This window comes from Palaemon carinicauda, chromosome 22 (assembly GCF_036898095.1).
Source record: "Palaemon carinicauda isolate YSFRI2023 chromosome 22, ASM3689809v2, whole genome shotgun sequence".
NCBI classification, from domain to species: Eukaryota; Metazoa; Arthropoda; class Malacostraca; order Decapoda; family Palaemonidae; genus Palaemon; species Palaemon carinicauda.
The window spans coordinates 53,883,788-53,907,702 of record NC_090746.1 but is presented as its reverse complement, the minus strand read 5'-3'; the positions used below and the strand labels follow the sequence as shown (position 1 = coordinate 53,907,702).

Sequence of the window (23,915 nt, the reverse complement as noted above, 5' to 3'; positions counted from 1 at the left end):
CCAGTAGCCCCTACTCCCCCGCTAACTAGCTGTGAGGTAGTTACACCTTACTAAAAATCTTATGACTAGTTTTACATCTTCACCGAAAGTATATTCCCCTAATAAAAAGAAAAAGGGTTTGTATTAGTGATGGAACAAAAATATTTTAAGAGATCTAAAATAAAATTTAAAGGAAAACTCTCACTTACAGAATAGCGTCCAAAATGCCTTTATACTGAGTTTCATTTGCTCCTTTCGTTAACAACTGCAACCTTGTTTTCACTACATCAAATGGATTAACTGCTAAAGCTGCTAAAGATCCAGATGCACAGCCTGCTAAGAAAGAGCACCAAAAGACTGCTTCTCCTGAAAAAAAAAAAAATCTTTTAAGTCCCAACTGTCATAGTAAAGCCTAAAATATTCAAAATCTGCATATATTTGGATTGCTGTCTTTTGTCAGACAGACAAGTATGTTAATGCTAAAGTGACTGTATCACCTGAAGCCTAAGATACTCATCAATTAACAATTTTCAATATTTAACTTAGCCGGTGATTATAATAGCTGCAACTCTGTTGCTCGACAGAAAACTCTAAGGTAAAACTCGCCAGCGATCACTACACAGGTTGCGGGTGTGCCCAACAGCGCCATCTGTCGTCCAGATACCCAGTACTCAATGTAAACAAAGAACTCAATTTTCTCTCTGTCGAGCTATCGACAAGACGTACTTACTCGCTGTTGCTAAACTGGAGTTTTTTCACAACTAATTGGTGAAGTACTTTATTCTAGTTTTGAGCTTTCGCTTTGCAGGTGTTTTTTCTTCATCTTAAATCTTGAACTCGTTTTGGATAGATTTAATTATGGTGACAAAGAGAGTATGGACTTTCTTTCACTTTTAAATGGCCGACCCTTCCCTTAGACGGAAGTGTGTTTAGGCTTTTAGTAATTATATCACGTTATAGATTTTCCTCTATATATTTTATATCTCTCCGCCTTTATTAGGCCTCTTCGATTAACTTTCCATTTATTATAAACATATAAAAATAATTTTAATGTTTTGTTTATATAGACCTTTCCTGAGAGTGGGCGGTCCTAACTTGGAAACCGAAGTTAATCAACGTTGAGCCCTTTATATCGTAATTAGCTTTTAAAGAGCTAAGGATTTAAAACTTTTTAAATTAATATTTTATGAAAGAATTTCTTTGATAGTCTTCGTACTGTTTTCAAAGATGAACTAACGTTTAGTTTATTTATGCTACGCAGTTGTTGACGTTCAGGACGTTCAACATGCGCTCTATCGTTACGATAGAGAGAGAGTGTATCACGGTTTCACTTTGCAGTAAGAGTAAATCGATTCTGACGTTTTGTTCATTCTTTCTTAGCTTAAATGTTTTAAATTCTATTTTAAAGGAACTTTTTATTTGAAAAACCTTTCAGTTTTTTCCTTTAGTCAAATAACATGTTTTTTTGACGAAATATAATTGGGCTCTTCTCTTAGGTGCGAAATCAAGAGAGAGAGAGAGATAGAGACGGAGGGAGAGAGAGGAGAGAAAACGTTCCGTTCAAGCGGGTAACGTTGTTCTCGTGTTACTCTCGTCCCTAGTCGCTGTACGGGGAGGAAGGATAAAACGTTTTAGTTTTTTATTCTCGTCCCCAGGCTATGTGCGGTGAGAGATTGAAAACGTAGTTATATGAACTAGTGTTTAGTCTCTTTCCCAGCCACTGATTTTTTTATCTTAAAATATGTTTTCTGTTTTTTGCTGGTATTGATGAGCTTGCATTATACGACTGATTTCGCAATTACTACCTTTTAATGAAGGGTAGAATTGCGTGTTTCAGGTAGAAATCAGTAAAAGTTTCGATTTCAGTGAAATAAGTGCAAAACAGAAAATCGAAGTGATAAAGTGATATGCGCAAAGTGTTACAGTGTTGCGTCCGAGGGTTCGTCTGTTCGTGCCTGTCGTTCACCTAGTCCGGGACCTCTTACATGCTCCCAAGCCCAGGGGAGAAGTAATGTCAAACGACTTATGGGTTCGAGAGGCCTTGACCAACGAACAGACGTTTTCCCTCTATGGTATCGGGTGTATCTTACCAAGATCTCCCATACCATAAGACGAGAGAGACGTTGTTTTCTCCTCGTCATCCGAAGGCTTTTCGCATAAGAAACCTGTCACAAGGTTTCGAAGCCCTTAAGCAAAAGTCAGTCCTTTCAGGACAGGTCCAGCGTCCTGGTTACAACCATTAGGACAGCTCTGACCCTATGCAGTCATCGGATAACTGCTCGCCGCCTAACAAAAGCGTAACACAGACTCCGAGAGTCTTTTTTTGTAGACAAAGTGTTGCGGTCACAGACGTTACCCTCGTCTCTTACCACAACCATTTCCGTTGATCCTTAATGGGTTGTATGGCAAGACATGCAGTATATGCTTGCCTCCCTTATGGAAGACTATTCTGCCGATTAGTCCGTTGAGTCTAGCCGTTTATCTCATCGATATCCTGGCTTTCAGCCAACCTAACGTTCCTTTGTGCTTACTGTTGACGTTGGCGTAGCTTAGTCACGTCAGTCAGGTTGTTTAGAACCACACTCGATGCGGTCTCGTGTGGTTTTTCAGCCGCATTTGGACGTTAGGCCACTTGCTGATGCTCCTGTTGACGTTCAAGACGTTCACTAACAATCGGAGTTGACTTGTTTTGACGCTGTGCGTCAACCTCCGCATTCTAGAGTTGTTTTGACTGCTCAGTCTAGGCAGTCAAAGCAGTCTCGAGTGGACGCTGTGCGTCCTCACGCACCTGTTGTGGTTGACAGTTCCGTTGTTGACAGTTCACAGACTGTCAAGCAGTTACATGACGTTGCGTTCTGGTCCGCTACTAATGCACCAGTGAGTGTGGACTCAGCTTGTAAAGCATTGCCACCACGGTAGGTCTCTCCCTTGCTTGAGACTCAGCTTTTATCGGACAAGGTTCCTGTAGATGAGGAAGTTGCTGTTCCCCCTCCTACTGATATTCCCTTGAGGACTCTGTCAGATGGAGAGGAGCCTAAAGCTGCTTAGCCTTCTATGGACTTTAATTAAATCATGATGATTTTTTTAAGGATCTTTGTCCAGATCTTTTTGTAACTGCTGCTCCTCGTTCGCCTAAACGTCAGAGCTTACACTAGGCCTAGCTACTTCGAAGCCGTTGTTTTTAAGCTAGTGCTCTCTCGCTCTCCTAGAGAACTTTACGTTGGCTAGGCGACTGGTTTTTCACTAGGAGGAGTTTGGGGGATACAGCCTTTGCTTTCCCTTCTTTTAAACTGGTTTATAGAGCGAGAGTCTGATATGACACGAGAGAAGTTCTCGGCTTGGGAGTTCATGCCTCTGCCCAGATAGACTTCTCAATTCTCGTAGACTCTCCCTGGCGCCTGGCCAGGAGACGCTCCAAGTTGTTTACAGGTCAACTGCACAGCTGTTTTCGAGCCTTTGAAGTTTTGCTGTACAATTATGTCACGCATAACAAGGCTTTCAGGGATGGTAAACGGTACCGCCTCAGTCGCTAACCCCGTCTGTTGCCACACCTGCTCCCGTAGACCCTAAATGGGCTTTGCTGCAAGACATGCAGTCCAAGCTTGCGTCCTTGATAGAGGACTTTAATGCGGAGAAGGTTGCTACTGAACCTTCTGGCCAACAACCTTCCAACCGGTCGGTTGTGCGCCCTGTTGACGCTGAGGTAACCTACTCGCGTCTGCCAGTTGAGGTGGTTCCTCCACCGATGCGACCCAGTATGGGTTGCCAGCCGCACGTTGACGTTAAGCGACGCTCGGAGGTGGTTGTTGACGTTCAGGACGTTCAACAACCAGCAGAGGTGACTTGTTTTGACGTAGTGCGTCAACCTCAGCAACCCGGTAGGGTGTTGACTGCACAACCCAGACGGTCTAGACAGTCTCGGGTTGACGCTGTGCTTCCTCGTGCACCCATGGTTGTTGACAGTTCACAGACTGTGCAGCAGTTCCATGATATTGCGTCCGGCTCCGTCACGCATCCACCAGTGCGACCGGACTCAGCGAGCCAGACGTTGCCCACTCCGTTGCCGTTTCCTCATCAGTTTTCGGATGAGGAACCCTCTGATGAGGACGTTGCTGAACAACAAGACGATCAGCCCCCAGAATAAATCAAGCCCTGCTATCCATCCAGAAGATGCTGAAGAAGGAACGCTGCTCAGTCACGCTGTGGATGAGTCTGGTAGGGACGCTGTCATCCGTGGAACAATTTGTGCCACTAGGAAGACTACACCTCCGTCCTCTTCAATACCATCTAGCTTTTCACTGGAAAAAGGGCAAGACGCTAGAAGCGGTCTCGATCCCGGTTTCCGAAAAGATAAAGTCTTGTCTGACTTGGTGGAAGGACAATATCAACCTAAGAGAGGGTCTTCCCCTGGCTGTTCAGACTCCCAACCACGTTCTCTTCTCGGACGCATCGGACGTGGGCTGGGGCGCGACACTAGACGGTCGGGAATGCTCAGGACTGTGGAACTCGAGTCAGAGGAGCATGCATATCAACTGCAAGGAGCTGTTGGCAGTACATCTGGCCTTGAAAAGCTTCAAGTCTCTCCTTCGAGGCAAAGTGGTGGAAGTTAACTCGGACATCACCACGGCCTTGGCGTACATCTCCAAACAAGGAGGTACCCACTCACTGACATTGTACGAGATCGCAAGGAACCTGCTCACCTGGTCAAAAGGTCTAAACATATCGCTAGTAACGAGGTTCATCCAAGGCAACTTGAATGTCATGGCAGATTGTCTCAGTCGGAAGGGACAAGTCATTCTAACAGAATGGACCCTCCACAAGGATGTATGCAAGAGACTTTGGGCCACTTGGGGCCAGCCAACCATAGATCTCTTTGCAACCTCGATGACCAAGAGGCTCCCAATATATTGTTCACCAATCCCGGACCCAGCAGCAGTTCATATAGATGCCTTTCTCCTAGATTGGTCACATCTAGATCTATACGCATTCCCACCGTTCAAGATTGTCAACAAGGTACTGCAGAAGTTCGCCTCTCACGAAGGGACAAGGTTGACGCTAGTTGCTCCCCTCTGGCCCGCGAGAGAATGGTTCACCGAGGTACTTCGATGGCTAGTAGACATTCCCAGAACTCTTCCTCTAAGGGTGGACCTTCTACGTCAGCCACACGTAAAGAAGGTACACCAAAGCCTCCACGCTCTTCGTCTGACTGCCTTCAGACTATCGAAAGACTCTCGAGAGCTAGAGGCTTTTCGAAGGAGGCAGCCAGGGCGATTGCTAGAGCAAGGAGAACATCCACCCTTAGAGTCTACCAATCGAAGTGGGAAGTCTTCCGAAACTGGTGCAAGTCAGTATCTGTATCCTCGACCAGTACCTCTGTAACTCAAATAGCTGACTTCCTCTTATACCTGAGGAAAGAACGATCTCTTTCAGCTCCCACTATCAAGGGTTACAGAAGCATGTTGGCATCAGTCTTCCGTCACAGAGGCTTAGATCTTTCCAACAATAAAGATCTACAGGACCTCCTTAAGTCTTTTTAGACCACGAAGGAGCGTCGTTTGGTTACACCTGGTTGGAATTTAGACGTGGTACTAAGATTCCTTATGTCAGACAGGTTCGAGCCGCTACAATCAGTCTCCCTGAAAGATCTCACCTTAAAGACTCTTTTCCTGGTATGCTTAGCCACAGCTAAAAGAGTCAGTGAGATTCATGCCTTCAGCAAGAACATCGGATTTTCGTCAGAAAAAGCTACATGTTCACTACAACTTGGTTTTCTAGCCAAAAACGAGCTGCCTTCTCGACCTTGGCCGAAATCGTTCGATATTCCAAGCTTATCGAATATGGTTGGCAATGAACTAGAAAGAGTCTTATGCCCTGTGAGAGCTCTTAAGTTCTATTTAAAACGAACTAAACCTTTACGAGGCCTGTCTGAAGCTTTATGGTGTTCAGTTAAGAAACCATCTTTGCCTATGTCAAAGAATGCTTTATCCTATTTTATCAGACTGTTAATACGAGAAGCTCATTCCCATCTGAGTGAGGAAGACCAAGCTTTGCTGAAGGTAAGGACACATGAAGTTAGAGCTGTCGCAACTTCCGTGGCCTTTAAACAAAATAGATCTCTGCGAAGTATAATGGACGCAACCTATTGGAGAAGCAAGTCAGTGTTCGCGTCTTTTTATCTTAAGGATGTCCAGTCTCTTTACGAGAACTGCTACACACTGGGACCATTCGTAGCAGCGAGTGCAGTAGTGGGTGAGGGCTCAACCACTACAATTCCCTAATTCCATAACCTTTTTAATCTTTCTCTTGAAATGTTTTTATTGTTGTTTTTTGGGTTGTCCGGAAGGCTAAGAAGCCTTTCGCATCCTAGTTGATTTGGCGGGTGGTCAAAGTCATTTCTTGAGAGCGCCTAGATTAGAGGTTTTGATGAGGTCCTGTGGTATGGGTTGCAACCCTTGATACTTCAGATCCTAAGGGTCGATCAGCATCCTAAGAGGATCGCGAGGCTCCGTAAGGAAGACGTACTTAAAAAGGCAGATTAATTGTTCAAGTCGACTTCCTTACCAGGTACCTATTTATTTTGTTTTTGTTATTTTGATAACTTCTAAAATGAAATAAAAACTCTTAGCTCATAATAATGTAAACATATTTTGCTGGTCTCTACCCACCCCCCTGGGTGTGAATCAGCTATTATAATCACCGGCTAAGTTAAATATTGAAAAATGTTATTTTGATAATAAAATAAATTTTTGAATATACTTACCCGGTGATTATAAATTAAAGGACCCTCCCTTCCTCCCAATAGAGACGCAGTGGAACGAGGAGAAAATTGAGTTCTTTGTTTATATTGAGTACTGGGTATCTGGACGACAGATGGCGCTGTTGGGCACACCCGCAACCTGTGTAGCGATCGCTGGCGAGTTTTACCTTAGAGTTTTCTGTCGAGCAACAGAGTTGCAGCTATTATAATCACCGGGTAAGTATATTCAAAAATTTATTTTATTATCAAAATAACATTTTAATTTCTTTAAGGTCACCACCATGAAAAAAAAAAAAGTTAACATGGTCAGTAGAAGGAAAGTTTGTGAAGAGAAAGGGGGCTTATGCTGAAATGTTTGTTTTATAAAATAGAAAAAAAAAATTAATTATTTTTAAAAAGGCCAAATAATAATTTAGGATGATGGTTCAAACTTAATTAAGATTCAAAGCATATGACTGTTATCCAGTTAGTCTAACAATAATTCTTTGAAACTATATGATATGATTATAGTATAATGCCCTAGTTTACTAACAAAGCTTATGCAGCATGTACAGTAATGCCTTGAGATACGAGCTTAATGCGTTCCGGGACTCAAGCTCGTATTTCAGTTCGCTCATATCTTAGATCAGTTCTTCCTATATAAAATAAAAAAAAAAAAAAAAAAAAAAAAATCGATCCATTCCCACCCTCTGAAAAAACACCAAGAAACATTATATTACAGTGGAAAAACATGTTTGTAATTGTTCTAATTCACAACCTACGCTCAAAAAATAACAAATAACTATACACTGGTTATGATCTGCAATAAAATGTGACATTATTATGGAGTTCTTACAAGACAGATGGTAGCGGCTAATGGCGGCGTGTGTGGAGGAGGAGGGAGAGAGGGGAGGAGAGAGACTTGACGGTAACACTACGTAACATTTCGCTAACATCTCTTTAATTTCTGCCGTAGAAAGGCAGCCCTCATCTTCCACCTCCTCCTCGCTACTGAGCTCCTGCAACACCTCTGAATGTTGCATCTCCTGGAGCTCTATCAATTCCTGTGTCATGAGCTCTTCCTGATGCTCCTTGACAAGGTTGTTTACGTCTGCCTCGTCTACCTCCAGCCCCATGGACTTTCCTCGAAACATGATTTCATCCATTACAATAGGTTCAAGGTCATCAGGGTCTGTCGTATCGAACCCTACAAAGTCCCTCTCAGTGACGGAAGCTGGCCACAATGTCTTCCATACTGAATTAAGAGTTCTTCTTGTGACACCCTGCCATGCATCGTCAATAATTTTTAAGCAATGGACAATATTGAAATGTTCCTTCCAAAATTCACGAAGGGTGAGATTGGTGTTGTCTGTGACATCGAAGCATTTCTTGAACAAATGCTTTGTGTACAGTTTCTTAAAAGTTGGAAATTACTTGTTGGTCCAGGGGCTGGAGGAGTGGCGTGGTGTTAGGTGGGAGATAAAGGATCTTGATAAACCTGTACTCATCAAGAATGTCCTCTTCGAGACCAGGAGGGTCACCAGGGGCATTGTCGAGGACCAGGAGACATTTCACTGGCAGGTTTTTCTCGGCCAAATATCATTTGATTGCCGGACCAAAGCACAGATTAACCCATTCTGGGAAGAAATGCCGCGTAACCCAAGCCTTAGCATTAGAGCGCCACATCACTTGCAGTTTTTCTTTCAAGATCCTTTGGCTCTTGAAGGCTCGTGGGTCTTCTGAGTGGTACACCAGCAGTGGCTTGACCTTACAGTCACCGCTGGCATTGGCACACAAGGCTAGAGTTAACCGGTCCTTCATGGGTTTATGGCCCGGTAGTCTCTTCTCCTCTGCCGTGATGAATGTCCTCCTGGGCAACTTCTTCCAGAAAATGCCAGTTTCATCGCAGTTGAACACCTATTGGGGGATGTATCCTTCTTCTGCGATAACTGAGGCAAAGGTTTTGACATAATCCGCCGTGGCTTTCAAGTTACAACTTGCTGCTTCCCCATGCCTCACAACCGAGAATATCCCGGACCGTTTTTTGGAATTATCCAACCAGCCACGACTGGCTTTGAAGGTTTCCGCTGGCGTCGAAGTCTCTCCTCTCTCAGATGCTTGCTTTTCTTTCAAGTCACCGTAGATTCCGCTAGCTTTTTCACAAATGATCGTCTCGGTCACGCTATCTTCCGCCAACTGTTTCTCCTTTATCCACATTAAAAGAAGCCTCTCCATCTCGTCATGAATATACCTGCGCAGCTTGGAAAGGATGGTTGGTCCTTTGGAAGGCTTGGTGCTCTTTATAGCATCCTTCTGCTTGGAAGATGGTACATATTGTTGATGTACAGTGAACCCTCGCTACTTCGCGGTTCGACCATCGCGGATTCACCACTTCGCGGGTTTTTTCCATAACCCATATATATATACATATCGCGGATTTTCCGGAAATTTCGAAAATACCGCGAAATCTGAAGACCCCCAAATACGATATTTCGTTACCTGTAATTCCATTAATACTGTAATTAGTAATATCTGCTCTTACTGATTGTTCATTGCATTACATATGATATATAATTCAGCACAGAAAGAAATAAAACACGAAAAGAGAATGTGATCATACGATAATACAGTACTGTATACAGTACGTAGTAAAATTAAATCGAACATGAAACGCAAATCAGATGCAGTCATACCATATTAGAATGGTGTAAGGCTGCTGATGGCTACTACTGTACTACAAATGTAATGGATGTGCATCTTTTCCATGATTCTTTTGTATGTATACGTACGTAGTACTGCATCCAATAATATTCTTTGTTGCAAAAATCACATTTCGAATAAGCGTACGAGAGAGAGAGAGAGAGAGAGAGAGAGAGACACACACATCCTACAAAAGAATAAAATAACATACGTAAAGCTATTATTATTGTTATTATTATTATTGTTGTTGTTGTTAATAAAATGATTATTGTTATTATTATTATCATTATTATTACTGTACAGTATTATTATCATTATTTATTATTATTATTAATACTGTACGTACGGTATACGCGGGGTATCTTGTACTTTGAGTTGGTAACCTACGCATCATATACTGTAAGACGGGTTGTGATTGGTTTAAGCGCTGATAGATGACGAATCAGAACTCAAGTTTTGTTATCTAGCCTGTGATTGGTGTTTTGCCCTCATCTCCAACCCGCAGCATCTAGGTTCTCGCGGGCCCGGGTAGTCCACTTTCTCTTACGGCGTATCGCTGAGTAGACGTTCTTAAGTTTGTGAAGTTTAATCTGTGCTGTGCGCGACTGTTTTAAGTTGAACTTTTTGTTAAATCCTACTGTACAATGCCTCCCAAGCGTTCTGCTTCTACTAAGGCTGGTAGTGAGCCTAAACGCCACCGAAGGATGATGACGATTGCTGAGAAGGTTACGCTTCTCGATATGTTAAAAGACGGTAGAAGTTACGCGGCTGCAGCGCGCCATTTTGGAATCAACGAATCTAATGTTCGCTGTATCAAGAAGGACGAGGCGAACATTAGAAAGACGGCTGCAATCACCTTTAGCAGATCAGCGAAGCGAGTCGTTACAACACGTAATAAAACGATCGTACGCATGGAAGGTGCTTTAGCTGTGTGGATTGCCGACTGCCGGAAGAAGAACATAGCCTTGGATACGAACACCATCCGAACAAAGGCTTTGAGCTTGTATGAGAATTTTGCTGCAAAGGAACCTCAAGACGACGACGGCAACCATGCTGAAGAAGATGATGATGCAGATGATCCTCAACCAGGGACATCCACTGATTCCCAGCCTCAGAAACAACGTTTTTCCGCCAGCAAAGGATGGTTCGCGAAGTTTCAGAAACGCTTCGCCCTGAAAAGCGTTTTCCTGCATGGCGAGGCTGCTTCGGCTGACACTGCCGCTGCTGAAACTTACGTGAACCAGACGTTCAAAAATATTATCGCCGAAGGTGGATACAAGCCGGAACAAGTCTTTAATATGGATGAGACCGGCTTGTTTTGGAAGAGAATGCCGTCGCGAACTTTCCAGTTCAAAGAGGAAGCCAAAGCCTCTGGCTTTAAAGCATTCAAGGATCGCGTTACCCTCGTGATGTGTGGCAATGCTGCTGGATTTTTGCTAAAGCCTGGGCTTATTTATAAGTCGAAAAATCCTCGCGCTTTGAAAAATAAAAACAAGAATCTCCTTCCCGTGTACTGGATGCATAATCCAAAAGCATGGATTACGAAGATGCTGACCTCCATCTGGTTCCACCACTGTTTCATCCCGCAAGTCAGTGAATATCTCGTAGAGAAGGGCTTGCCATTCAAGATCCTTCTCCTTATGGATAACGCTGGTGGACACGCAACTGACCTGTCGCGTGAGGGCGTTCAGGTTGAGTTCCTGCCACCCAACACCACGTCATTAATTCAACCGATGGACCAGGGGGTTATCAGGGCGTTCAAGGCCCTCTACACGAAGAATACCTTGGCGGACCCCGTTGCGTGTGTGGATGCTGCCCAAGAGGATGAGGATGAAGATTTTAACTTGAAGGCGTACTGGCGGCAGTACACCATAGCCACGTGCCTGAAGAATATTCAGAAGGCACTTCAAGAGATGAAACCTGCAACTTTGAATGCGAGCTGGAAGAAGTTGTGGCCCGAGATTGTTTACGACGACGAGGGATTTACACCTGCTGAAATCCAACACTCTGCAGTACGCAAATCTGTGCAGTTGGCTGCCATAATTGGAGGTGACGGGTTTGGCGACATGACGACTGAAGACGTCGACGAGTTGTTGGACTGCCATTCCCAGCCCCTAACTGACGCAGACCTCGAAGACCTGACGAAATCGGCAAGCGAAGAAGAGAGTGAAACCCAGGAAGAGACCCAAGAAAATGTCGAAGAAACGGGCTTAACACTAGAATGGCTTGCCAAGGTCTGCAACCATATAAAGGAGGTGAAAGAAATGTTGCAAGAGTGGGACGAGGATATGGTTCGGTCGATGCAATTCTGCAACAAGGTTGATGACATCATGACTCCCTACAAGATGCTCTTAGATCGAAAAAAGAAGCAGCGGCAACAACTTCCGATCACAATGTTCTTCCAGCCTCGCAAAAAAGAGCCAGTTCCTCCTGCTACTACGCCTTCGGAAGAAATTGAAGAAGTTGAAGAGGTGTCCCAGGAAAAGACACCTCCGTCTGAAGAGACGTAAAATACTACCTGGCTGCACAGTAGAACACATCATCAGCTTCATCATCATCATTTCTACTGTGCAGCAAATTCATCGCCATCATCATTCAAGTTTTTCTTGAACTTCTTTCGTGGTGAGTACAGTAACAATCTTTATTTTTTACTTTAATATTCTAACATTCTAACATTTGTGCCTGTTTTATAGTTTAGTACTGTATGCATTAAGTTAAAGGGAAGGTTTTAAAAGTCTACATGTTGTAACCTATCATATTTTTGTTTAAAATTTACATTTACGTACGTAAAACACACACACACACACACACACACACTCTCTCTCTCTCTCTCTCTCTCTCTCTCTCTCTCTCTCTCTCTCTCTCTCATATAAATTGTTTTCCTGCTTTGCTACGTACAGTATGTACTGTATGATTTTATATAGATACGGTAAATTATATTTGTACTAATAACATATTTTGTAAATGCTTTTACTGTAAATATCATTATTTATCACTTTCATCATGCGCGTTAAATGCCTTCTTTGTTCTGAGCGTGGTTGTTTACTGAGCGTACAGTACTTTATGACGCCGTCGTTTCAGGCGGCGTCATAAAGAAAAACATTTCATTTGGAAGTCCTAAGAACAATTAAGTAAAACATTGGTAATAAAAAAATCAACATACTGTATAATCAATATAATCGATGCAAAAACTAACCTATACATATATGTGTACACTAAATGAGTTTGCTTCTTCATTATGATCAGAGATGAACGTAAACAAAACATTGGTTGCCATTTTTTATCGTGCTTTTTAGGTGTTTAGGAAACGCATGATATAAAATCGCCTTTAATATTTGTGCCTGTTTTAGTTTAGGGTGCTGTAGTACATGCATTAAGTGTTCTGTACATTAAAGGGTAGTTTGTTAACAGTACTACGTACAAGGGAAGGTTTTAAAAGTCCGAATATACATGTTAAATAAATAGGTAAATATGATGTCACTACTTCGCGGATTTTCACCTATCGCGGCCGGGTCTGGAACCTATCTACCGCGATAAACGAGGGTTCACTGTACTCCTCTCATATTGGCGAGCCAGCTCAGTCACTCGTAGACCACTCTCATGTTTTTCAATTATTTCATGCTTTATTTCGATTGCCATCATACGCTTTTTCTTTTCACTCCCTTGTTTGCAATCGCTTGCTTTGGACCCATTGCTTATTCACTTAATTCTGTACTGATTAACGCAAAAAAACACGTAAACAATGCAAACACTACGGCCGACGCTCGGAGATAATTTTACGCGACGGAGATCTAACAGGGAAATAGCGAGCGATACTGTCCTAGTGAGCAGCCTCTCGCACACTCAGCCACCTAGCGGCCGCATAGGGAACCGTCTTGTATCCTCATATCTCAAATTTGTCTCGTATCTTGGGGCAAAAATTTTCTTGAAACTTTCCTCGTATCTCAAATTTCTTGCATGTTGGGACACTCGTATGTCGAGATATTACTCTATTGACATTAGGAGAAAAAGCTGATGCCTTTCACTTTCTAAACTGGTTTGCTTCAACTAGTCATATTAAAATAAAGACTCAAAACTTGAATTAAAATAATATCCAAGACAATTCTTCCTTCATTACAATAAGGGGAGCTATGTCAAAAGGCAGATAATGAGAAAGAGGAGAGGGAAGTGTTGCATGACTGTACTGGATATCAGCTTTTTGGATCTTTATATTGAGATAAGAATCAACACTATTTCTGATATATGATGATACAAAATTTGCCAATCTGAGAATAAAAGGTAAATGCATTCTTACAATAGTTGTCACACATATTACCAAAAGGAAAGAATGTCATGGAACAATAAAGTAGTTATTTACCATGAAATCTCCTGTCGTATAAATCACAAATTTTCAGTAATTTGTATTTTTCCTAACAGTACTTGCCTCGAACTACTTTCTTAGGAGTATCTGGGATCTCCTCCCAACCGACCAGAATTTTGTGTAGTTTACCCTACTCCCGTTTTCTATGCGGGGTAACCTCTGGCAGGTCTCGATCTCCAGTAAGTTTTTAACAGATAGGTTTCTATTAAGTCCTGTAAGGCACTCGGGGTAGGATGGGCGGGCCATAACCCGAAAGTAGTTCGAGGTAAGTACTGTTAGGAAAAATACAAATTACTTAAAATTTGTGATTTGTTCCAACACGGAGTACTTACCTCGAACTACTTTCTTAGGAGACTTTTACCTTAGGAGGTGGGAGTGTACCTGAAGGACCCTGAGACCGTGATGAGGAGAGAAAAAAGGGAACCTGGATAGGAGACTAGGTTCTGCTGACCCCCAAAGGAAAACACGAGAAATAGGGAAAAATACCCAAAAAAATATCTTAGTGTCTAAGTAACTCATCTCTGTAAAAATCCTTGGAGACGTATTGTTTCACTGACGGTATATCCCATGGCAGTTAAAGGGTTTTAGGGTCATTTCAGGGAAGGTAATAGGGGAAAAAAAAGGGGAGGGAAGGAAGGAACCTGTGTCTCTTGGACTTACTGCCCGTGGTTTTCCCTGGGACTACACCTTTAAATCTTTTGGAGCACGGAAATGACGGGACCGAGAGAGAATCCGTCCAGGGACCTCCTCGAACAATCCTTCAAGTAGTGAGCTGTGAAGGTTGACTGACTAGACCATTTACCTGCCCTCAGGATTTGCCCCACTGCCATGTTCTTCTCAAAGGCCAACGAAGTACTTAGCCCTCTAATGTCGTGGGGTCTAGGCTTCCCCGGAAGAGGAACCCTTGCACTACAGTAGGCTCTCATGATCACCTGCCGTAGCCAGAAGGAGATCGTATTCTTGGAGACTGGCTTCTTTACTAGTCCTGAGGAGACGAACAGACTTGATTTTGGGTCGAAGTCTGGCTGTCCTCTCTAAGTATTTCCGTACCGCTCTGAGAGGGCACAGAAGCAAGTCCCTCGGGTTGTCCGAACGAGGGATTGCCGGCACTGAGAATCCTTCAAACTTGGGGTCCCAGACTGCTGGATTCTGAGTCTTGGCCACGAAGGATGGTACGAATCTGAAGGTAGCTTCACGCCAGCCCTTCGAGTGTGATACCTCGTACGACAGTCCATGAATCTCCCCTACCCGGTTTGCTGATGCCAGCGCTAACAGAAAAACTGTCTTGAGGGTGAGCTTTCTGTCCAAGATGTCCTTTAGGGGTTCGAAGGGAGGTTCTGACAGCATCTTCAGGACTAGCCACGTCCCACTGGGGCACCCTAACGGCCTGAGGGGGGCACGATTGCTCGAAGCTCTTGATGAGCATCGAGATATATCTGGAGGCACCCAGGTCGATGCCCTTCAGGGGGAAGACTTGGCCCAGGGCAGCCCGGACCCCTTTGATGGCTGGGATGGACATGTTTACCTCGTCCCTGAGATAGACCAGGAAGTCAGCTATCACCGGGATGGAGACCTGCAACGGCTTGATGTTCTTCGAGACGCACCACTTAGTGAAGGTAGCCCATTTTGCCTGGTATACTGCGGCTGACGAACGTCTCAGGTACCCTGACATCCTTGTTGCCGTCTTCGACAAATATCCTTCCTTCCTCAGGAGGCGCTCGATAACCTCCACGCGTGAAGGCAGAGGGACCGAGGGTTTTCGTGGAACCTTTGAAAGTGCGGTTGCCGGAGGTGGTCTGATCTGTCCGGAAGGGGCCGAGGTGGAAGGCGCGCCAGTTCCTTTAGATCCGCGAACCACTCTCTCTCCGGCCACCAGGGCGCTACCAAAGTCATCCACAGGTTGTCCGCTCGCCTCACCCTGTTGAGGACTTGCCTGAGCATCCCGAAGGGAGGGAAGGCGTAAACGTCCAGGTTGTCCCAAGGGTGTTGGAAGGCGTCCTTGAACGCCGCCTCCGGATCTGGCACAGGAGAACAAAACACTGGGAGCTGTGCGTTCAGCCTCGTGGTGAAGAGGTCTATCACTGGCGAGCACCACTTCTGAATGAGAGTCTTAGCCACTTCCGGGTGCAAGGACCACTCGGACCCTACCACTTGACCCATTCTGCTGAGGCCGTCGGCCAGGACGTTTCTCTTCCCTGGAATGAATCTAGCTGAGATCTTGATCTGCTCTACTTCGGCCCATTCCAGTAACTCCATCGCACAGCTCCTTTGATTTCAGTCCTCCTTGCTTCTTTATGTAGGCCACCACAGTGGCATTGTCGCACATCAGCGCCACGGTGTTTCCCCGGAGCCGATGGACGAAGTCTAGGCACGCTCTTCGCACTGCCATCATTTCTAGCACGTTTATGTGCAGGTTCTTCTCCTCGTCTAACCATCTTCCACTTGCTGTTTTGTCGAGGAGATGAGCACCCCAATCCTCCTTGGATGTGTCCGTGAACAGAAGCATCTCCGGAGGGTCGGCTGCAAAGGGCATTCCTTTGAGGGTGTTCGATCTGTCGTGCCACCACTCCAGGACTTCCTTCGTCTCCGGGGACATCGGGACCACCTTGTGCGGGGAGTCTCTCTGGTTCCAGAGCTCCTTCAAGTTCTATTGTACTCCCCTGAGTTTGAGCCTCCCCTGGGGGACCAGCTTTTCTAACGACACGAGGTGGCCTATCAGTCTTTGCCAGTCCTTGGCTCTCCTGGGCTGGCCCGACAGGAAGGGCCAGAGGATCTGATCTAAGTTGTCCAGTCTCTCCGCGGAAGGGAAGGCTCTCGCCAACCGGGAGTCCAGGACCATTCCGAGGTAGTTCATCCTGGTGGAGGGTATCAGTTGGGACTTCTCCAGGTTGATGATGATACCCAGGACGTTGCAGAACTGTAGGAGCTTCGCGCTTTGCTCCCTCAGGACTTCCCTTGAGGCTGAAAGTAACAACCAGTCGTTCAGGTACCGAATCAGGCGGATGCCCTGTTCGTGTGCCCAGGCTGAGACTGTTGCGAAGACCCTCGGAAAGACCTGAGGGGCTGTGGACAGACCGAAGCAGAGGGTCTTGAACTGCAACATTTGGGTACCCCATTTTACCCTTGGGTAATTCCTGCTGGAGGGGTGAACAGGGATTTGGAAGTATGCATCCTTGAGGTCTATGGACATCATGAAGTCCTCTTCCCTCAAGGCCGCTAGGACCGACTTCGGGGTGTCCATCTTGAAGTCGGTCTTGCACACGAACCTGTTGAGGGCCGAGAGGTCTATGACTGGTCTCCAGCCCCCTGTCGCTTTCTCCACCAGGAAGTGTCTGCTGTAGAACCCTGGATCTGGGTCCTTGACTGGTTCCATTGCCCCTTTCGCCAGCATAGCAGAGACCTCTTCTTGTAGGGCCGTCCTTCTCAAGGGGTCCTTCGGTGCCAACCATTCCGCCTGTTGATCTGGTATCAGAGGTGGGGGGTCCACCAGGAAGGGCAACCTGTACCCTTCCTTTAGTACTGCTACGGTCCATGGATCTGCTCCATGGTCTCGCCATGCTTGCCAAGAACGTTTGAGGCATCCCCCCACCTGAGGCTTCGGCAGGAGTAGGGGGCCTCTCTCCCTACATTCTTCTGGAGGCGCGGCCTGAACGCCCTCTTCTGGAGGCCGAATAAGAAGGCCTGAATGCTGACTGCGTAGCAGGCGTTCCTCTACGGGAGGGCTGCGAAGGTTGAGGCCAGGCCGTAGTTGGGGCGTCTCTCCTGGGCTGGCTAGGTGAGGCGCGAGGAGGGAGCGAGACATCGGCGGGAGGCCTTCTATGGGCCGGTCTTCTCGTTGGAGGGGGTCTGGGCTCTCCCGCATCCTTCAGCTTCCTGACCCTCTCCACTGTCTCCTCCACTGCCTTCAGGGGGAACACTTAGTCGCCCCACAGGGGTAGGTTCCTCAGGGCCCTCGCTTCTCTGTCTGGGAGTCTCCTGACGAGCTTGCTGAGCACGGTGTCCCTCTTCCGCAGCACCCAATTGGCGGCCTGAGCGATGGACTGGTAAGAGAGGAACTCTAGGGCCTTAACCCCCGAGCTAATCAGCTCTTTCAGCAAAGCCTGGTTCTCCAGAACTGCGAGATCGTGCGAGGCCTGAAAACCCACCAGTGTGTAGGCCCACCAATCTAGCCACAACGATACGTATACCAGGTCCCTGGCTAGCTCTTCCATCAAGGAAGTCTCCGAAGGGGAGAAGCAAACTGGGGCGGTGGTAGCTTTCTCTTCTGCTGCTCCCTGGCCCAGAATGGCGACTGCTGGCTCTACCGTACAGGGACCCGCGCGGTGCCCTTCGGGAAGGTAGAAACGTCTCTGGGTTTTGAGGCCCTAGAGAAGTTTGGAGGCGCTTTGATTCTTTGGGGCTTCTGCGTGGGCCATACCCAGCCTAACGTCCCTGGCCAAAGGAAGCGCTAGTGAGGGCCTCTGTTGTACGGGTGCTTCTACCAGCCTGCTGAAGCCCGAGAGCCAGTCTTCTTCCGTGGAAGGCTTAGGCTCGTCCAGCCTGTGATGGCGCCTAATGAGGCCTATCACTCTCCTGTAGGACAAAACTTCTGCGGCCGAGCCTTCTATGCCGTCATCTATACTTTCTGTCGAATGTTCCTCTGCTTGAGACGGGGGACCTCCGACAGAGGGTGCCGCTTGGGGAGGAGGTATCTTCCTGGCGCGGTCTAGTCTCGGCGGTTCCGACTGGAGGACGGGCATCGCAGCTGGGACGGAGGGATGCGTCCTGGGCTTATCTCTGCTTACGGGGGTCCAGGAGGCTGCGGGCTTTCCCGTCGAAGGAAGGTGTCTCTCACGTTCTGATCGACTTGATGCTGAATTTGAGGCCGGGACGCGGCTGCCAGACCAAAGGGGCGACTCTCTCCGCTGGGCGGATGGAGCCGGAACCTTCGCGGACTTATGCCTGTCCGCTGGGGCCTGAAGAGACGACTCTCTCCGTCGATCGTACCTGCTGCTGGGGACATACCTCACTGGCAAGCGAGCCCTTGGGAGCCAGCCCGAGGTGCCCAGAACTGCTGAAGCCTCCAGGAGTTGTCTACGTGGGATGACGACCTTACCCATTCTTCTCTCGGGAGCAGCTTCTCCTATACTTTCTCCTGGGGGATCTAGAATGCCTCCCCACGTGGCGGGATCTGGAGCGGTAGCGTGAGTGTGACCAACTCCTGCGAGACCTATCTCGCCGTCTTCTATGGTCCCTTGGGGCTCCGTCCTCCGAGGAGTAGGAGTAGGCCTCGACCGAGGAGCCCGAAGACTTGTAGGACCTCACTGAAGGGTCCGAGTCGCGCCGCGTTGCTGGCGGGTCCATGCGTCGATTGGCCGGCAACGAAGGCTCTATGAAGATGGACGGGAGTGTAGCTGAAGGCGCTGGAGGGCAGCGGGGAAGCTCCTCGCTGGGGAACTAGGTCTCGAACTGCTCTTCCAGCCTCAAGGGTGATCTGAAGGGCGTCTTCGGAGGCGCCCACGCGAGGGGGTCTGACGGCGGTGAGTCCTCCTTCTCGGCACCACCCTCGGCTGCGGACGTACCTGAAACACATGCCCAAGAGGCGGACGAGGAGGCTGCAGCAGTCTTTCCCCACATTGGATCGTCCGAAGAGACGGGCCCCCCGTGCATCAGGGCTCCGTCCTCCGAACACACTCCCGTCCCTCCCTCAGGCCCCCCACTTGCCTGGATCGACGGCACCACCCCACTATCTGGTAATTCAGACTCCTAGGGAAGGGCCACAGGCCTCTTCCCCGCAACTGACTTACCTCGTCCCCTACTCTGGGTAGGGGAAGGCGGCAGAGACACTCTATCCGACAATGCTCAGGGCGAAGCAAGAGTTGACGAGACGCTCGGTTTCCTAGGCGATCTCCTGGAAGACTTCTTTTTCTTGGTGCCGTAACGCACCCACTGCACCTCGTTCCAGGACTCGCACTCCAGACACGTGGCTGTAGGGGAACAAACACTGCCCCTACACAAAGAACACAAGGAGTGTGGGTCAACTTCAGGTTTTGAGAGGAAGGCGCCACACGATTTACCGGCCATAGGCCCAGGGCAACGACGGGGATGCTCCATTGAGCACTAGTAAGTCACCGCGAGACACAGGAACACAGAGGGAAAAGGATAAGGAACAGCACAAAGGGACCACGAGGGAACCGCGTGGGACACAAAGGGGGTCGGGGACACAAAGGGTCGCACTGGGTAAGGAGAGCGCGTCAAGATGTTATCGCAACGCGACCAGAAAACTTACTGGAGATCGAGACCTGAGCAAGCATGCTCTCTGACCCCGGGTCGCCTCATGGCGCGTATCACTCCGCCAGAGGTTACCCCGCATAGAAAACGGGAGTAGGGTAAACTACACAAAATTCTGGTCGGTTGGGAGGAGATCCCAGATACTCCTAAGAAAGTAGCTCGAGGTAAGTACTCCGGGTTAGAACAATATAAATTTAGTTTTAAAGAGCATTTTCAAGAATAAACATTTCTATGAATTTGGTACAATATCAGATCATAGAGATGTTAATCTGTACCCTGGGCAGCTCTCATTCAATTGTATTTAGCCCTCTAACTTTCATGTGATTACTGTACTGCAAATGCAAGTTTTATTCATTTGTGGCCAAAAACGTTTTTTTTCTAGTCCAAATGTAGCAGATTTAAAAATTTAGTCCAATTACAGCTGGATAGTAGTTAAGCACTGCTATACTTCTTAAGTGATAATTGGGACGAGAGGATACTAAGAATATCTAGTAAGCTCTAGGTAGGACTTCCTAGGTATTACGACAACTTCATCAAAACTAGGCAACCACCTTGGATAAGGTTAGACACTTTAAAAGAAAAAAAGAGAGAGAGTCATATTCCTATTATAACTAATAAAAAGGTCTATAAACGAACTGTATGGAAAATGTGATACCCTATAATATATTGGCTGTAATGTAATATTCATTATGAAGATATTTCGAATGTTAGGAAAATTATGTAATTCAGTATTATTTGTATTCTATGTACGCATAATCGCAATACGGCAGCATGACCTTGAGATTAGCTGATGCCAACCGAAAGTAAATAAAAAGTAATTGTTCATTATTGATATGCTCCAGAAATTGAAAAAATAAAATCTAAACATCCTTTAATAAACCACAATTAAACACAATAATGTCTAATCAAATATGAAGGCTTAATATTGAACTAAAATTTAAATACTGTATGAAGCTTTAAAAATGAGCTACCCATGTGCTATTACGATAGCGCGCGCACACGCACAGAGAAAGAGCTAGAACGATTTTGCATGGTAACTAATAATATTGGCTAAAACAAACTGTATGGAAACTGTGATTTCCTGTAACATATTGACGCTGATGTAATATTCATCATGAAAATATTCCGAATAAGTTTAGAAATTATATTAAAAATAGGCCATTCGTATGTACGCCATTTCTTAATATGGTAACTAGCGGGACTTTCAGATCAGCTGATCATCACCAAAGGTAAACAAACAATTAAGTGATTCTTGATTGGTAAAAGGCTTCAAAAATTGAAAAATAGAATACAAAAATGCAGTAATAGAGCATATGATATCCTATGAAATATGAAAATTAAATAATGATAAACAGTAAGAAAATATTGATAAAATATAATCGAGATGATTACCGAATCATAACGCATCATAATAAATCTACGGAAACTTCACTCCTTGAATTCAACATATGTCGAAATCAACTTAAAACGCGTCTCTCGGTCCCTATCTCTCTTGTAAGTCGACGACTACCAGTATTTATTTACCAAAATGAAAGAGAATAAATCGCTAAATCAAATATATCAATAATTAATTAGTTTGTTTCCTATAAAGAAAATCCCAAAATAGACAGACTTTCCCAATGTCCAGGAATGTAACACTCCCTATTACCATTATTTCTTATGGAGAAATTATGTTCCATTAACACGATTTCTGTTAAAACGACCACTCCAGGAACACAACCCTCGTGATAACGGGGAGTTAACTGTTTATATAATATGGGAAATATTACTGAGAGTTGTGACAGCAAGACAAAAGAAATTTATAAAATTAGGAGAAAGTTGAAGTAATATTCAGAAGAAGATAAAGAGGAATTTAGATTCGAACTGGGGGAGCAATTTCCCCAAGTTTGAGAGTCCTCTTGCCCGTCCCAATGCTTTAACATGAAAACGATGTTTCCTGTTGAAGCATGATGACTGCGACAAGGCATGCTCTCGTAAGAGAATTAACGCTGTTCAGGTGAACACTGGCGAGGTGAACGGTGTCACGGCGACCCCTTTTCAGATAAGCACTGATAGTGAGGAGAGTGTAACTACCTCATACCTGCCTGAAAGTGCTCAGGGAATGGGGTTTGGGACCTCATTGGTTAAGCACAGCATAATTGAGAAAATGTCAAAGCTAAAGGTCTGCCAGGGGGCAAGTATGTCTAGCACACTCACTACTGTTAAAACTCTCACTAAACAGAGGAGTTTGCCCAACTCCTGGGTTCACCCTGAAGTGATCCTCTGACGGGGAACCCCGAGGGATACTTGTCAACAACTTATCTTTCCTCAATACCAAGGCAGCTTGAGCAAGAGAAGGTGGTGCTGAGACTACTGCCAGTAAAGACGTGGGAGGTTCCTTTGGCCTATGGCCTTCGGAATCCCTAAGGGGAGACTGAGGTCTTCCCATTGGGGGGCAGGTGTTCGCTCCCACTATGTCCCCCCCAGCAGAGCCTCCAAGAGTTGTTCCTTAGAGGAGGAACCTGAAATCTCCACGGAAGGAGACAACGGTCGCAAAGCGCCATTAGTAAGAGACTCTCTTACATTCAAGGGCGGCGCCACTTTGCTAGGGGAATTGACAGAGCCTTCCCTGTAAGGTTGTCCAAAGGTCAAGGGACCACCACTCTAACTTGAACATTCCCCAAAGGAAACTGGTCGAGCAGAGTCAAAAGGACAAGAAAGAGCTGACAAAGAAGGAAGTCTAGAATTTTTTACCTTCAAGAACGAATACGAAGGGGAAGAGTCCCGCTTACAATTCTCTTATTTCATCGCCTAGCATATCTCTGGCCCTGGGAGGATGGCCACTCCCTATCAAACTACACAGATTCTTGGAGCACGAATGGCCCCCTGCAGGAAGGACAGAAGTCGTGGGGTCTGTCTCTACGACGGACATGTAGGTGTCTCATTGGTGCCTTCTAAACCTGGACAAACCTGCATGGTTTGAATCTCCACCCCACAGCACTTTCAATCTAAAAAGAAAAAAAGGTTCAATAGAATTAACCAGTTTATTTAATAAAAGATTAACGGTAGAGACGGGCAGGTACGTCCAGTCTCTTCAGAGCCAAAATAAAGTGACGTAACTCAACCAGTGAGCGTGTGAGTGGAGCAACTAGTCTACTTATTAAGCCCACCCTAACTAGCAGTGGGTAGTTATACCTTGCTGAAATAATATCCCCTGTAAAGAGAGAAAGGGTTTGTATTCGTGTAGGGAACACTCCTATATTAATTTCAGATCCATCTGGTGTGAATGAAACTATTGCATTTCTGAGATCCAGTCCCTTCTATAAGACCACTAGATCTCGGGGCAGAAGACAGCTGGTAGCCTGGATCCTAATATCCCTCATGGAGGAATAAGGTTACATAACTCAACACTTATTTCATATGTGAGTGTGTTGGCTTATCGTAGGTTTTCTCTGTAGGTGAACGGTTGCATTATGTTTCGGATGACTATAACTTTCAAATTATTATTATCACTCCACTCAAAGTATATCATGATCAACCTCTATAGATATGTCTTCTTTACAGATATGTTAGCGATGAAATATCACATAATTCCTGTAGAACAGGGAAGATAATTTAATTTATTTTGAAAATTATCACAAACAGAAAGAAATATAATTCTAAAATCCCTAGGCGTTCTTTTGATAAAAATGAATTATGGTAATTATAACCTTGGTGTTAGACTCTTCAATAGCAAACGATTTTTTGGAGAACCAAATTTCATCTACAAATTCCACCGTAATGCGATAGCAACTTACCAGATCCGTCATTCTTTCGTGGACCAAGAGAGTTTAGATGAGCAAATAATGGGAAATAAACAACTGAGAAGGAGACATCTCGCAACATGTAGCA

The 23,915-nt window shown here is 45.7% G+C and overlaps 1 protein-coding gene across 1 annotated transcript in view; it reads right to left on the bottom strand.

The window, feature by feature from the left end:
• Positions 1-23,915, bottom strand: part of LOC137616445 (mitochondrial glutamate carrier 1-like) — a 176,338-nt gene that overhangs the window by 23,402 nt on the left and 129,021 nt on the right. Inside the window, 3 exon segments of the mRNA XM_068346198.1 lie at positions 189-345; positions 23,822-23,911; positions 23,914-23,915. The exon segment at positions 23,914-23,915 is cut by the window's right edge and continues 100 nt beyond it. Coding sequence (XP_068202299.1) covers positions 189-345; positions 23,822-23,911; positions 23,914-23,915 — 249 coding nt within the window.